Below are 16,563 nucleotides of genomic sequence, written 5' to 3'. Positions count from 1 at the left end.
GTAAAACATTGAATTTATTTCTTGTGTAGGCCAAGACCAAGAACTAGGACTGGGGGATTTTTCCATTGCCAATATTGATTCTTTTTTATACTCTACTCAAATGACAAATTTATGTAATCCCTCCATGTAAATGTGTTGACCAGTTGTGCAACTTTTGTTGATATAGCTTTGTCCTAGCAGGTCGAAGCTAATTTTATTGGTTGTTAGGCTTTTGCTGACTCACACTCTGTTTATATCCGGTTTCTGTGTGCATGATGATATCTGTGATTAGCAATAACCACAGTACTGTTACCAAGCAGCGAGCTTTAGTGTCAGTATTCAGTAAATATTGGTAGCCATATTGTCACATCTATCAGCTGATACTATCAGCTGTCACGTCCGGATATTTCGCAAAGAAACCCCAGGACTCACTGCCAGCAAAACTAAGCTTCAACTTGAAGTCATCAATTTCTTCCTCACCCCAAATGTACATGTTTGGTGTCTGAACTTAGCTTTTTTTAGTTTTGCAATGGAGCTACAAGTAACAGACTTCTCTCAGACTATGTTGAGTTGTTGAGTAATCTCAAATAGTCTTGCTTATGTGGTTTCTGACACTGTATCACATGTTGTTTTCAATAAAACTGGACAAATTAATAGTTAAAAGTAGTAGTAGTAGTAGTAGTAGTAGTAGTAGTAGTAGTAGTAGTAGTAGATTCGCTTCTAAGCTCAAGGATCCACTTCCATAGTATTGAACAGCACCTCAGGGTTGTAAGTAGAATGGAGACAGGTTGTTTGTGGTATTGGGGCAGCTGTGAAGCTCTCTCTCTTGTTATGAGTCAGGTTTGCCCTCTCATCCTCCTTTATTGTAAGTGACTCATGTGTTTTTGAGCAGGCTAAAGCTACTGTAATGGCCTCTGGCTTAGTCACAGCATGCTTTTTGTGTTTTGGTCTTGTGCATTTCACTTGCAGAGACCTACACACATTTTAAACTAATGGGCAAGTGGTTGTGAAGTCAAGTTAAAGACGTCTACTGTGAATGCTTGAAGACAGCGCTGGATATTAGTGTGTTTGACTACACTTCACTGTGTATCTGCACTGATCAGATCATAGGCTGAAGAATGAGTAACACAGGCATTTTAAACGTTACTATTTGCATATCCATGTTTTTTAAATAATGGTATTTGAATGGCCTGATAAGTCAGTATATTTGAGTTATATTCGTTTGTGTTCTTTTTGGTTAATTTTCAGTTACAGACTTACGGTGAGGGTAAATAAGCATTTATACACTGTTTGTTTGTTATTTAATGTGTTTGCAGTGCATATATCTACTTCAATTTTGTGCACACAAAATGTCTTTTGACTTTTTACTGACAAATATGAACAAAAAGTAAATATTGATGAGCATAAACAAAGATTTATTGTTAAAAATTATTGGGTTAAAAAGAAACATTCAAACACCACAAATTAAATGAGTGCTAAAGCTACAGCTTTGAGACATCTACAATAAGTAAGATGTTATTATATTAGCTTTTTGGTAACGTTTTGGCCCGAACCTCTTGGCAAACCATTTTCAATTCCTCAAGGCTTCAAGGGTCCCTATGATGGTTGCCCAATTTAAACACCTCCCATACTTTTTCAAAATAATTCAAGTAAGGGGAAGTGCAGAGGCCGTACAAGCACTTTCACCTTCCTTTTCAGAATCCAGTCTTGAGTTATTTTGCCTGCATGTTTGGAGTCGTTATCTTTTTACGATATCGGTCTTCTCCCCAAATTCACTTTCTTGGCAGATGAGCTTTAATTTCTTCTCTAATATGTCCCAGTACACATCTCTCCATTCCTGTTGGCGTGGAATTCCCCGGGACTGTTTGTAGAGAAGCATATCATGATGGTCTCATCTCCATACTTCATTGTACATGTCCTTGGGATCAAATGCACAGCCTTTCTTTCTCCAAACATGCTATAGAGTTTCATTTTTGTTCTGTCTGATCAGAGTACATTGTTCCCAAAGAGTGTGCAAATATTAGATATGTATCTTCAGCAGAGGAGTGTTGTGTGGGATGGAGGAATAGAGAAGGTTGAGTTACAGATAATTGCTTATTGTTCTCTGTGTAACTGCTGTTCCTGCTGCTGTCAGGTCATCCTGCAACTCTTCAAGTGACTGCTGGCTTCTCTCTTACCTTCCTTATCATAAGTCTAAGAGCATGTTTTTCAGAATCTGTTCAGGGGCTATTGGTTGTGATTCCAGGAGCGTTACCCTTACATGTCATTACACCAATTGCACTGATCTTTTAGGGTTCTTTAGCCTTTTTCATTTGAGTTGAGTGTTTTTTTTTCTTTCTTTCATTGGTCAGTTTCTTTGCAGACTTCTGCAGGATTACCTCCAAAATGCCTGATTTGACTTGTTTTATTGCCGCACAACATGTCAGTCGCAATTGTGTTCGGGGTATCCAGATTTAATTCAGTTCTGTTGTGGCACAATACACAAACATACAATACATTAAATGTTCAGCAAAAAAAAAAAAAAACAATAGATGGTATACAAGATTTAACATGGGAAAATCATGGAAAAGTTTGCAGTAATTTCATGTGTGCATTCTTACAAAGGCTGGAAATCTTACTGTCAAACTTGATTTACACTACTGTGTTCCTGAGTTCACGAGCCCATCAATAAACAGAAGCTCACTGGTACCATTTTAAGGCCCAGACTTTCACATTTCCACCTCTGTGCTTTATAGTGCTCTAAGTGCAGTCTAGTTAGAATCCTTTTCCAGGCTTTCTTCACACAGAGTCTACTATCAGTTTGATGTTGTGGTAAAAATGTTCATTTCTGGTTAAACATTTTATGAAGAAGCATAATGGAAAGATGCTTAAAATGTCCAAATACTTATAGAGGCCACTGTTGGTGTAGGAGTAGCAGTAGCATTCAAGAGAGGTGTGGGTGAACTTACCTTGCTCACTTTATTTCTGTCATACTGCGCAAAATAAAAACAATACATTTACCAGTTGCACATCTCATCTTAGATGTCATTGTTTAGTTTAACGTTATCCCATTATCAATAGCAGCCACCCTCCTATTGAAAAATACCAAGCATAATTTATTTCATTTTTTATTCTAAACTACACATGCTTTGTACCAACACCTGAGATGAGTTCAGATATCCATCTGTTTGAATACCCATCCATAGTAGCAGGGTGTGTTGCTGTTTATCTTTAGGATTACTTGTTGGCTGCCTTCAGAGGTTCAAGTGGATTTATTGTTAGTTAATTTAAGGTAGCCTTAAATTGAACCCAAAGGGATTTTGTTTGCTCAGCTTAATGCCACCTTAAATTGAACTTGCAGTTGGCTTGCTAGCCCACAAATCCAGCTCTGCATTCTACCCCTCGGGTGTTAATACTAAGCTAATAATAGTATTGGCTTTGTCTGTTTGTCTCTCTCACATTGCGCACTCTCTGTATTGCTCGCTCACTCTCTCTGTGTATTCAGACTTGCTCTGCCATCAGCAGTGTTTGAGGTAGAGGTGTGTATGTATGTCTGTAGACTTCACAGCCACTTGCCCATTAGTTAACAGGATGTGCACATCTTGGCCAAGTGAAATGGGCTTTGCAAGCAACTGTTTAGTAAGTAGAAAGCAAACATGTACAGTACTTGTGTGCGAAAGTCTTAGGCACCCAAGACACATTTTCAAAATCTATTTATTTGTGTAGTTTGTGTTTATTTGCTTGTTATTTGAATAAACAAAATGTATAGAATATTAATTAATAATGATATTTAATTAATTAAGATATAATCTTAATATAAATTACAAACAAACACACACACACACACACACACACACACACACATACATATATATATATATATATATATATATATATATATATATATATATATGTGTGTGTGTGTGTGTGTGTGTGTGTGTGTGTGTGTGTTTGTTTGTTTGTTTGTTTGTATGTAGTTAAAAAGCAGCTCCTGGTTTGACCAATCAGTGCTTCAGTAAATAGTGCTTATGATGTAATTGATGATATTAACAAGTCTCTGTGGTGGTGTCAAGGAAAAATATGGACCCAAGAAATTCTTGTTACTTTTTATTGTTTTTATGTTTATTTGAATTATGAATACGACTTTATTCTAATGTATAGTGATAAACTCACTGCTGAGGTAAATTGTTTAAAAATTAGCTTAGATGCCTAAAACTGGCTGAGTAATATTCATTTTTCAGAGTTACCAGGAGTTTTCCTTAAATATCCCAGTAAAATCCAGGACTGGAACCTGGATTCAAGATACAGATTTGGAGACCTCTATAGCGGCAGCTCTCAAACATTTTAGTCTAGGCCCCCTTTTGTGGATAGAAATTGCCACTGGCCCATACCTCCCTCAGTCTGTTCCACAACATTACAGATAGCTCCTTAAAGTTGAATAATTTTAAATACATTCTGTCATTTTTAAAGAGGTACCACTCTTTTAGATATGGCCAACGCACATTTAACAAACTGATAAATATGACGAGGTGGAGATCTAACTTCTGAAAAATTTCCCAGCCCCCAGTTTTAAAACTGCTTAGCTAGTACACTGATCTAGCTCACTGAAAAACCCTTTCCTGCAGCACCCTTTGACAGTCACCCATGTTGAGCATAGGCTAATCTAAATAGAACATTCTTCCACTGTGTAAAACGAAATAGATCTTTCACAATTAATCTCATGATCATATGGTTGCATTACTTTCATCTTAAACCCTCAAGATTGTGCTGTTTTTCGTAGATACTCCAGTAATGATTGCATTATAGTTTTACTCAGGTACTGAGCATTCATCCTGTTGAAGGAGAATTCCACCAACTATTCTAAATTTCTTGAATTGCTAAGATTAAATAAAGTTGTTCATAGTGGTTTGATATGCTCATTTGTAGAGAAACTTTTGATTAAGAAACACTTTTGTGGATCAGTCTCTTCTGACCAATATCCGCTTATAATACTCTCATGACGTCCAGACCTACTGTTGTAATGCATACTGCACTATATATTGGCCTTTTATCTCTCCCCTCTCTTAGGCCAAGAGACTGAGTGGGATAGTACACTTTGTCATGTTGAATTGAGGACATGAGAGCTGAGCTTGGAACTCCACACCCAGTGCTTCCAGAGATATTCCCAGGGTCTTAGTGCCTGCAGGAGAATTAGTCATGAAAGGGCCGTTATTTTGTGCGCCTCAGAATTCTCAGTTATAGCAGTTATGTTGTTTCTAGGATTTATTCCAAATAGCTTATTGAAAAGAAGCATAGAAATTTTGTCAGTTCTTTATGATTTTAATTTGTGTTTTTTGACTTTGAAATAAATTGTAAAAGTGCAGATTCAAGCTGTCAATACAGAATGCAAGTCAAATGTAAATGTAATTCATTACATAGCTATGTAAATTAATCATGTTATTATGTGGTTAAATAGAATAACACAACAATAACAATAGTAAATGATAAACAGTAATAATACAGCCAATGGTTTAATGGTTAAAGAAGCAAGAAGTGCCATAGTAATGAATGGCACGGTAAGTGTGGGGGAAAAACATTGTTCTTTGGCACAGCAGTCCAGTTACTTCCTGTTCTGATAACGTAACAGGCAGTTTTTCCTCTGTACCTCTCTCTAGTTGTCCTTTGTGGCCCTAATAGGACGGTGCAAGTTGGTTGTTGGCGTTAGTCTGTGTTTGTTGAAGAGAAGCTGCATTCAAGGAATCTGAATTGGATGCAATTGCAGGAAGAGCTCTTCTAGACCTGTGTTCACATCCTGTAATATGAGCTGATGATGTCAGTGTCTCTCTCTCTCTCTCTCTCTCTCTCTCAGAATTCTCTGTTGATGCACAATTATTGTTCATTTGCTGAATTAAACATTGTCTCTCGCACATCACTCTTTTCTTGATCTTTCTTTCTCTGTTTCTCTCTCTTCCCTATGACTCTCTCTCCCCTCCTATGTGTCTCTCTGTCTCTCTCTGTCTATCTGGTCTCTCTCTCGCTTTCTCTCTCGCTCTCTCTCGCTCTTTTGCTGTCTGTCAGTTTCTCATTTGTCGTTATGCGAATTCACATTGTCCCCTTTTACTCCCACTCTTGTTCTCTCTCATCAGCAGTCCTGCTGTTTGATCAGTGCTTATGAAAGGAAGTGAATGAAGAGAGTAGAAATCTGAACCGGCGTGATTATACTGGTGCAGCATGTAAACCCTCGTGTAAACCCTGATTTATAGCCCATATGATCTAAACTTATAGGTATTACTGCAAATTGAATTTTTCACTGAGCTGATGGGCATCAGTTCAATCTTTGCCAATGCACTAAATTTATTTAATTAAAATATGCGCATCAGTTCCACACTAATGAATATATTACATCAACACATTTATTGCAAAAAGGACAGAATAGTGTTGATGTAATACATTTTATTCATGTGAAAATGATGGAGTCGTTTCAATCATATTCATTTCAAATTCACTGCATCATTGTAGTCGGTTTAGAACTGAATCACCACCAAAACACCAAACCACTGGTGCCGGCCAGTCAAGCCGAACTTGACAGGAAACAGGAAGTGACCGTGCTGAGGCTCAGCCGGATATCCTGCCCAGGGAGGGCGACCCCAACCATGGCTTTCCCTTCCTTTCTATCTCTCTCTCTCTCTCTCTCTCTCTCTCTCTCTCTCTCTCTCTCTCTCTCTCTCTCAGTCTCTCGATCTCTATCTCTGTCTCAGTTCTGGTTTAGTGGTTACAGAGTAGGGCTGGAGTGAACATGTGCTGGTCGGGGGAATGGGACCACTGGGACCGCTGGGATTACCTGGACACGCAGGTGGAGTGCCGTTGCTCACAGCGTTTTTGTCATTTTCCATGAATTTTAGCTGTGTGATAAACCGCAAGAGTGAGTTGCATCAGACATGATTCAGTTGTTTACTGCAGTGTCACTGTGATGTGAATGTGTTTACGTGGTTGTATTGTTGAGCTGTGTTTTTAGAGTTGGTCTTTCCAATATTGACCGGCGTTAGCCAGCTATGTAAACATATTAAGCTGTCAACATTTATATTTATGGTGTGGTTTCACATTCCTGAATATCTTTCATGACAAGCATTTTTCCTTAATAACCATTAGCATTACATTCTTCTTTCACTTTTTGTTTTCACTTCAAACGTGTCTTTCTTAAGGTATGTTAAGTATTTTTACTTCATTTTCTATTTGCATTCTGCAAGGCTAGTTGTACTGTGTAGCTATGGATTGAGACTGGTCAACGGCATCAGACCATAGCTTCCTGGCTTATCAGAAATCGAGTAATCATATTTGTTTTTGAAGGAATTTGAGCTTCTGCAGTTCCTGGAAAACACTAGCATAGTTTTGAGCTGATGTGTTGGCTGATTTTTTTTTTTTTTTTTTTTTTTTTTTTAGAGGCTTTGCAGCTGATTTGCCCAGCATTTAATGTTGCTATGCTTTAGCAGTTTGTTTCCCTTTTTGTACTTCGTTGTTTTATTCCTGTTGATGATTTTAGTCTCAAGGCACAACCTCAGACCCAGCCACTTCTGTGTTTAGCGTTCTTGTCAAGGCCGTTTGCTTTTTAAATTCAGAGAATTTGCATTTGCGTGGCTTCCTTCAGCTGTTTTGTCACAAGCATTTGAAGCCGTCTCATATGCAGCATCAAGTGACTCTGAATGGTTGAAACAGGTCTGTATTTATATAGAATTTCCTCTCTTGTTAGAAGTCAGTTCCACTTCAAGGATTTCAAGCAGTTTGGTCATTCTGAGCAGCATTTGAACTGGAAATGTAATAGAATGAATAGTAAACTATTATGAAGGGAAATTATGTGGACCTCAAGTATGCAACAAAAAGACTTTATTTTCTTTTGATCAATGTTTCTTCAGTCCTGCTCACTATAGTTCAATTCAGGCTGCTTTATTGGCATAACAGAGAATAACAAATGGCGCAAGGCAGGTATATAGGCTGTAATATTTGCCACAGTAATGCTGCTGTAAACAGAAATTGCCCACTGTGCCTCCTACCTCCAGTTTATTAGTACCCTGCCTTGAAATGGCATGGCTAGCCATGACGCAGTGTACAGAACAATTACCATTGTTACATTATTAGAATAAGGTGGCACTGCAGGATGACACAAGCTGAATCACAGTAGCATTTTAGGCCTGTCATCAGAGAATCTTTATCATACACTCTCAGATAAAGGTCTGATACTGTCACTAGGGAAGTACCCTTCTTTTCACTGTGGTGTTACCCTCCGTGGTACATCTCACTACCTTTAGTCATGGAACATAATTATACCATAATCCACTGAAATGATATTTTCTAAGTTGTACTGACTCCACACACCCCGTCTCATCAGCAGGGTTTTTATTACATTAATAAATATTAAAAAAATAAAATAAAAATTTGTTTATGCAAAGCTACAAATATCTACTTTTCCACTAGGAAAAACTCACGTAAGGTACACAGTTGGACCTTAGAACCACTGATTGTATGTTGATGAACGAATCATGTACCTACATGGTACCTTCATTTGTAACCGTGTAGAATCTGGCATCCAGCACTCGTAGGGCTTGTATATACACAGTAGGAGTGGCTGATGTACAAAAATATCATACATACTTTTTTTTTTTTTTCCACGATACACAAATTCCTTTTTTTTGTGCATCTGGTCAGTTGAAACAGACAACAAAGAAGCAGTAGAAAAAACATTTGAAAATATGAGTACAATGATTTTTGCTCATAAATTCACATACTGTGTTACATTAAATCCTCTTAAACGGGGCTAATTATGCTCTCTTTGCAATAATACATGCAGTTGAGTTCTTTAAGTACTGACGATATCCCTATAGTGTGTTCTATTGTGACGCAATTTTTTTGATAAATGTCGTCATATTGCCCAGCCCTAGTCCACAATCATGTTTCAACAATTTTCAATTGTAAGTTTCAATTTCAAGTTTTAACGAACAGACTATGAATTGGGTGTAGGTTTTTATCAGTTAGTAGATAAATGCATGTAAACCGAAGAAAAGACAGATATTGAGATACATATTGGGTCAGAAAGTAAAATTTCTCTCTTCTGAGAGGTGGTATCAGATGTTTATAGTAACAGTGAGCCAGAAAGATTAGATAGTTAATCAGACAAATTACCTTCATAAATACTTAAATAAATTGTTCATTGCAGTTATTTAAATGGTGACATTTATCATTATTGACCTGATTGCCACCCCCCTTTCCGTCTTCTTTGTAAGGCTATTATTGTCACCTAAGATTCTGTATTCCCATTTATATTTGAGATTTATAAAACAGTTTGCCTTGAATGTATCCAGAGGCAGCCCACTCCTCCAGATTAGTCATTTTAATTCAGTTAAACCTCTGAGCGCATAGCACAGAATAGTATGCTGTATAACTCTTTTAATTTTCCAGACCAAGTGACACATTTTCTTAATTTTTTTTCCAAAGTGAAAAGTTTAAGTAAAAACTCACAGTACAGGTATTTGATTATCTTAAAAAGTATATAATTTCTATAACTCTCCAAACCTTGTGCTAACGCTAACAATAACCATATGACAGCAACAGACCTTTAGGAAGGTTTAGCTGACACAGAAGTGGAATTGCCCTGTTTTACTGTGCAGTGTTGGTTGCATAAATGCGATCTGCAGGGAAGAGTCATCAGAAGGAAATCTCACGTGTGATGTCAGCACAAATCTCAGTGTCTGAAGTATGCAAAGCAACATCTGGATAAGCCAGAGGTATTTTGGATACAAGTGCCACAGACTGATTAACATAAAATGGAACTCTGACCAGAATTACCAAAGATATGTGTAGAGAAAAAGGAGCAGCATTTGATGTAAAGAACACTCTGCCTATTGTTAAGCATGGGGGTGGATCTGTTATGCTTTGGGATTGGGTCACAGGCAGTGCCACAGGAAACGTTGCATGGGTAGATGGAAAATTGAACTAAATGTCAGCAAACTCCGAAAGTAAGTGTGGCACGGTCAGTCAAGAAACTTAAAACTCAAAAGACACTACTTTTGAAACTGAAAGAGACTGATTTCTACAACAGGACAATATACAAAACATACTTCCTCCATGAACTACATCAAAAAATGCAAGCGAAAGCTTTTGGAGTGGCCCTCAGAGTCCTCTGACTTAAAAATCATAGAAAATCTGTATAGATTGTGCGTGCAAGATGGCCGAAGAATTTTGAAAAACTAGAATCCGTGTGCAGGGAAGAGAGGGTTAAAGTAAAACTACTCCTAGTTGGTTATAGAAAGTGTTTGTAAGCACTGAATTCTGCCAAAGATGGTGTTAAATACTGACTTAGCAGAGTGTCTGAACTTTGCACATAAGCCAGTTAACGTTTTTAAATTGATCAAATATAAAGTAACTATATCAACATCTTGCAGAAATAAATATTTAAATTAGTTTGCTGCAAAGGTAGTGAAAGAAGGGCTTTATAAAACTCTTCTCTCTCTTTCCTCAGAGTGACCCCGGTGGGTTGTCTGTCCTGGAGCAGCTCGGCCTGGACCACAGCTCAGACTTCTCAGACTCAAGCGTGCAGCAGCGGCTGGACGAGCAGCGTGAGCGAATCCGCCGCGAGATCCGTAAGGAGTTAAAAATAAAGGAAGGTGCGGAGAATCTGCGCCGGGCCACCACCGACAAGCGCAATGCTCAGCAGGTGGACAGCCAGTTGCGCAGCTCCAACCGCCGCCTTGACTCGCTCCACGCCCAGCTGCAGGAACTCGATGCCCATATTGTTGTCAAGGGAACTGACGACACGCGAGGTGAGCTGACTAATGACAGAGTCTCATAGTGATAGGGATGCGGGCAGTGATGTAGTCTGAAGTGGGTACTGTCAGGCTAGCTAACAAGACAAGCCTAGCTAATGCGAAACAGTGTAACAAAAATACTTAGCTAGCTACTTAAATGCCTACAACTTCTTAATGTTATTTTGTGGTGTAATAGCCTCTGAATTGCAAACCCAAAGAATTTGCTTTCAGTGGGGTTTTGGTTGTTTTTTGATATGTACCCAGTTTTCTCCCCATCTTCATCATTGCCTATTCCATCTGTTAGCTATGTCTCCCTCTGTCACACTGTGCTACTAAACTGGTAAGGTGAAGGCTAGCATGAGCTTTCTACGTCTAGTCACGTGAACCCAGTCACTGTACCTTTTGTGAACTACTGTCAATTTCAGCATCATTGGACAGCTCAATATGTTTGGAGAATACTAATTGTGTCATGGATGCTAACAAACACCTGCCTGTTTCAGTATTAATTATGGCCAAAAAGGTGTATTACTTGTTGCAAAAGTCTGTGGGAATCTGCACCCATCCATCCATCCATCCATCCATTATCTTCTGCTTGTCCGGGGTTCGGGTCGCGGGGGCAGCATCCTAAGCAATGAAGCCCAGACCTCCCTTTCCCCAGCCACTTCCACCAGCTCTCCAAGGGGGATTCCGAGGCGCTCCCAGGCCAGCTGGGCGATATAGTCGCGCCAGCGTGTCCTGGGTCTTCCCCAGGGTCTCCTCCCAGGTGGACTCGCCTGTGACACCTCCCGAGGGAGGCGTCCAGGAGGCATCCTAACCAGATGCCCGAACCACCTCAGCTGGCTCCTCTCGACGTGAAGAAGCAGCGGCTCTACTCCGAGTCCCTCCCGGATGACTGAACTTCTCACCCTATCTCTAAGGGAGAGTCCAGACACCCTGCGGAGGAAACTCATTTCGGCCGCTTGTATTCGCAATCTTATTCTTTCGGTCATTACCCAAAGCTCATGACCATAGGTGAGGGTGGGAACGTAGATCGACCGGTAAATCGAGAGCCTTGCCTTATGGCTCAGCTCTTTCTTTACCACAACATGATGTGGTCCTATTGGGGACATCAGGCCGCGAACTTCAGCTTTCGCTGGATCGGTTTGCAGCCGAGTGTGAAGCGGCTGGGATGAGAATCAGTACCTCTAAATCCGAGACCATGGTTCTCAGGCGGAAAAGGGTGGAGAGCCCTCTCTGGGTCGGGGATAGGCTCTTGCCTCAAGTGGAGGAGTTCAAGTATCTCGGGGTCTTGTTCATGAGTGATGGTACAAGGGAGAGGGAGATTGACAGGCAGATTGGTGCTGGGTCAGCAGTGATGCGGAATCTGCACCCATTCAGTCAAAAGAGCATTTGTAAGGTCAAGCACTGATGTTGGATTAGAATGTCTGACTCAGAATCAACGTTCCAGTTCATCCCAAAGGTGTTCAGTGGGGTTGAGGTCAGGTTTGGAGTACATCCACACAAAACTAGTCAATTTGTGTACATTGCATTGTGTACAAGTCACATTCATGCTTGAACAGGAAAGGGTCTTCCCCAGATTGTTGCCACAAAGGCAGAAGCAAATTAATTGTGTAAAAATAAAATCTTCTTTGTATGCTGTAACAATAACTTTTGACCTTTGTTGGAACTAGGGTCCAAACTTTGAAAAACAGCCCTAGACCATTCATTATCCCTCCTCCACCAAACTTTACTCCTGGCATCCTCCAAATCCAGGTTTGTCCATCAGCCTGCCAGATAGTGACTGCTGCAGACTGCTGCAGGGTCCAATGGTGCCATGATTCAGATGACGCTTGCCATTGTGTGCAGTGATTTTTGGATTGTGTGCAGCAGCTCGGCAATGGAAACCCATTTAATGAAGCTTGCAACGCATACTTCTTCTGCTGATGTTGCTTCTGCAGGCAGTTTGGAGCTTTGTGTTGCAAGTGATTTTTACACGCTACGTTGCTTCAGCACTTGGTGGCTTCGCTCTGTGAGTTTGCATGGTGTACTGCTTCGTGATTTAAGCTGTTGTTGCTCCTGGATGCTTGCCTGGGGCAGATCTCACAGGGCAGAAATTTCATGAAATGACCTGTGGCAGTGGTGGCACCCTATGACAGTGCCACACTTTCAATCACTGAGCTCTTCAGTATGACCTGTTCTACTGCCTGTATTTGCCTATGGAGATTTAATGGCTATGTGCTTGAGTTTATACTGTTAGCAGTAAATGTGGCTGAAGCACCTTAATTCAGTAATTAGGAGGTGTGTGAGGAAACTGTTGATAGATTAGGGCATCGCTTGAAATTGAGTTTGTTCGGGAACTGGGTGTCTGGGTCATTGTGTCACGTAATTGTAGGAATTTGCATTATCATGACTGACTATGTTTAGCTATGTCAGAATGGCGAAATGTGACAGTTTGTTCTGAGTCATTTTTTCCTAAAGCCTGAGCCATTTTCTGTGTTGAAACAAGCTAAATCTAGCAGCCTTGAGTTGAGGCTAAACATCCGTTTGGGAGGATCATGTTCTCCCAGCAGTTTTAGTGTATATCATTGTCGATTTGTTCACAGCTGGATGTCTTTCTGGTTCACATAAATATTTAAAGGGGAGAACACATATGTTTTGTCTGGTAAGAGATCAATAATGAATGACAGAAATTTTACTCTACACTGTGTTTCAATGTCCCCATACTGTAGTAAGAATTATGCAGTGAACAAATCTGTAAATCATAATGGACATTTACCAACAGCTGATTTACAGTCCTACTCAATCAAATCTTAAATCATAAAAAAATTCATATCAGCACAAAGAACAGCTTTTGCTTGGCAAAAAAATAATTTGTATGACATGCTAACGTCTATAAAAATTGAGTACATTGTGTAATGTAGTGGGAGCATTGGTAGCAGTAGTAGCATAGATTACTTCATGACTCTGTAGAAGCCAAGTACCTGATGATTTAGGCATGCAGTTTGCACAGTGCTTAGCTTCTATTTCACTTTTGCAACGTTAGCCTTGTAGCTCCAGTGCAAAGCTAAAGAAACAAGCTTTAGGCACAAAACATGTCTTGGCTGACTGAGTGCATTTGGGATAAGGGGTATAAACTGTACACATTTGATTTTCCTACAGTATACTACTTCAAGGTAACAGAACCTAACTTTGACTTTTGCCCTGCAGATGATGTACCCCAGTCTCCAGGGGCAGAGAGTCGAGCATCTGCTCATCAGGAACGCATTGCAGCCCTGGAGAGACAGCTCAACATTGAGCTCAAAGTCAAGCAAGGGGCCGAAAACATGATCCCAATCTATGCCAATGGCTCTACAAAGGTAAGCAAACACAGTCCATTTCCTGATTTTCAAACACTAACATGGCAAGATTTTGACTGCAACCTGAAAACGTAGTTCAAATTAAACGTTTTCCCCCCCTCCCCCTAAGTTAAAGGGTCCTCTACAGAGAACACACTTTTGCACATTTAATGCATGATTACTGTTTATTTGCTGAATTTAACATATTGAGGGGAAAAAAAAGTAAAACTAAAAATGTAGCTTGTGTAAAAATTATTTCAGGTATTATTGTTCAAATCAGCGACTAAACTTATTTATCACTTGAATAAATTGCCATCCTACCGCTCTTCTGTGGATGAATAAAAGATGATTGTTTATATGTCACCTCAGATATCTATTAGATAATTCCATCTCAGTGCTAATTGTTTAAATTTGAGAATGATCTACAATAATACAATAATGGCACATTGGTCTGACATCCAGAATCAGAATGTCCCTATCAGGAACTTCAGGTCTGCGTTGGTTTCCTTTATGAGAAAAATTAAGGCCGTTTTCAAAAATCGTCACAATGTCCTGTGATGAACTAAACTGCCCCAAAGTTGATATATTTTGTGTACATTTCCCTCCAGAGCAGCACTGGATCCTCTGAGCTCTGAGGTCATTTAGCAGTAAAAATATTAATAATGCTACATATATGCTAAAGTAAGCTAACAACCAATATCAGTCCAGTGTGCACCAGTGTTAGCTTGCATAGTCATATTTCCGCTCCATAAAGACCATTTTTAAAGAAAAAATGTTCATGTGGCGAAGTTCAATCATTTGTAATACAACCTCAACACTGTGCAAAAGGTAAATAAAAATAGAAAGCAATAATGTGCAAATAATTTAAACTCAATCTTTAGTTGAAAATAGTACAAAGGCAACATATTAAATGTTGAAACTGAGAAATTTCATTGTGTTTTGAAAAATGTGTACCCATTTTGAATTTGATGCCAGCAACACATTTAAAAAAAGCTGGGACAGGGGCAAAAACAATCTGGTAGAACATCTCACAACTAATTAGATCAATTGGCAACAGGTAAGTAATGTGATTGGGTATAAAAAGAACATCCCAGAGAGGCTGAGTCTTTCAGAAGTAAAGATGGGGAGGGAGTCACCTCTCTGTGAAACATTGTGCAGGCAAATAGTGCAACTATTCAAGAATAGCATTTTTCAATATAAAATAGCAAAGAACTTGGGGATTTTGTCATCTGCGCTATATTATCATTAAAAGATTCAGAGAATCTGAGAAAACTCTATATGCAAGGACAAGGCCCAAAACCAATATTGGATGGCTGTGATCTACGGGCCCTCAGACAGCACTACATCAAAAATGGGCACAACGGAGGTTCAAACCCTGCGATGCAAAGAAGTAACCATATACAAACCAGATCAGATCAAAAAATGCTGCCGTCTTCTCTGGGACTGAGCTCATTTAAAATAGTCTGAGGCGAAATGGAAAAGTCTGTGGTCCAACCAATCAAAATCATGGATGCTGCATCCTCTGGGCTAAAGAGGAGAGGCGGACCATCTGCCTTGTTATAAGCATACAGTCCAAAAGCCAGCATCCATGTTGGTATAGTGCACATGGCATAGATGACACATCTGTGAAGGCAATATTAATGCCAAATAATATATATACAGTCTCAGGAGCAGCATACACTACCATCCAGATCCGTCTTTTTCAGGAAAGGCCTTGATTATTTCAGCAACACATCAACAAACCACATTCTGTGCATATTACAACAGCATGGCTCTGTAGTGAAAGAGCCAGGGTGCTAAACTGGATTGCCTACAGTCCAGACCTTTTACTCAGTGAAAACATTCGGCTCATTGTGAAATAAAAAATACCACAAAGGATGCTCCAAACTGTTGAGCAGCTGAAGTCCTATATCAAGCACGAATAGAAAACATTTTACTTTCAAATCACTTTGTGATAATATTGTAAACTGTGAGAAAAAGTAAGGTAGTTATCGCAATATTAAATCTTTACAGTGCCACATGACTGCTTATTGGTTATCTTGTTGGACATTAGCCAACTTAAATTACAGTTGATGTTAGCAGTACCTTGTTTGAAATATATACATCATGAAAACTAACAGAACTGAACGTGTTCTGCCTCTCATATGCTTAACTCTTGATTGTGTGTTTGTGTGTCTCAGGATAAGAAGATGCTACAGACGGCCCAGCAGATGCTTCAGGACAGCAAAACTAAGATCGACATCATCCGCATGCAGATCCGTAAAGCGGCGCAGGCCTATGAACACAACGAGGACACGCAGGGTGAGCTTGCCTGTTGCCTGTTTTCATTCTTTGTGTGGCCTCTGGTAGCTCCTTGTATCACATTGTGGTATTGCTATGAAGATGCAGTGCTTTTGATTGATGATGATAGTAAACAGATCGATGAGTAGCTAGATCTCTGTATGTACAGAGGGAAGTGTGTGTATGTGTTTTGAACCGCACTGCATTATTGGATTGATAGTACAGTCACTTTATTG

The 16,563-nt window shown here is 39.6% G+C and overlaps 1 protein-coding gene across 3 annotated transcripts in view; it reads left to right on the top strand.

The window, feature by feature from the left end:
* The window catches only part of pkn1a (protein kinase N1a), a 65,302-nt gene that overhangs the window by 29,966 nt on the left and 18,773 nt on the right, over positions 1–16,563 (top strand). For 2 of the 3 annotated variants that reach the window (XM_017699083.2, XM_017699080.2), the window contains exons 2-4: positions 10,448–10,748; positions 13,920–14,068; positions 16,228–16,348. In XM_017699083.2, coding sequence (XP_017554572.1) covers positions 10,448–10,748; positions 13,920–14,068; positions 16,228–16,348 — 571 coding nt within the window. Of the gene's footprint in view, positions 1–6,470; positions 6,791–10,447; positions 10,749–13,919; positions 14,069–16,227; positions 16,349–16,563 lie in introns of those variants that run through there. The other variant, XM_017699082.2, reaches the window with a different exon arrangement.

This window comes from Pygocentrus nattereri, chromosome 12 (assembly GCF_015220715.1).
Source record: "Pygocentrus nattereri isolate fPygNat1 chromosome 12, fPygNat1.pri, whole genome shotgun sequence".
NCBI lineage: Eukaryota > Metazoa > Chordata > Actinopteri > Characiformes > Serrasalmidae > Pygocentrus > Pygocentrus nattereri.
This window is presented reverse-complemented; position numbering and strand designations above follow the sequence as displayed.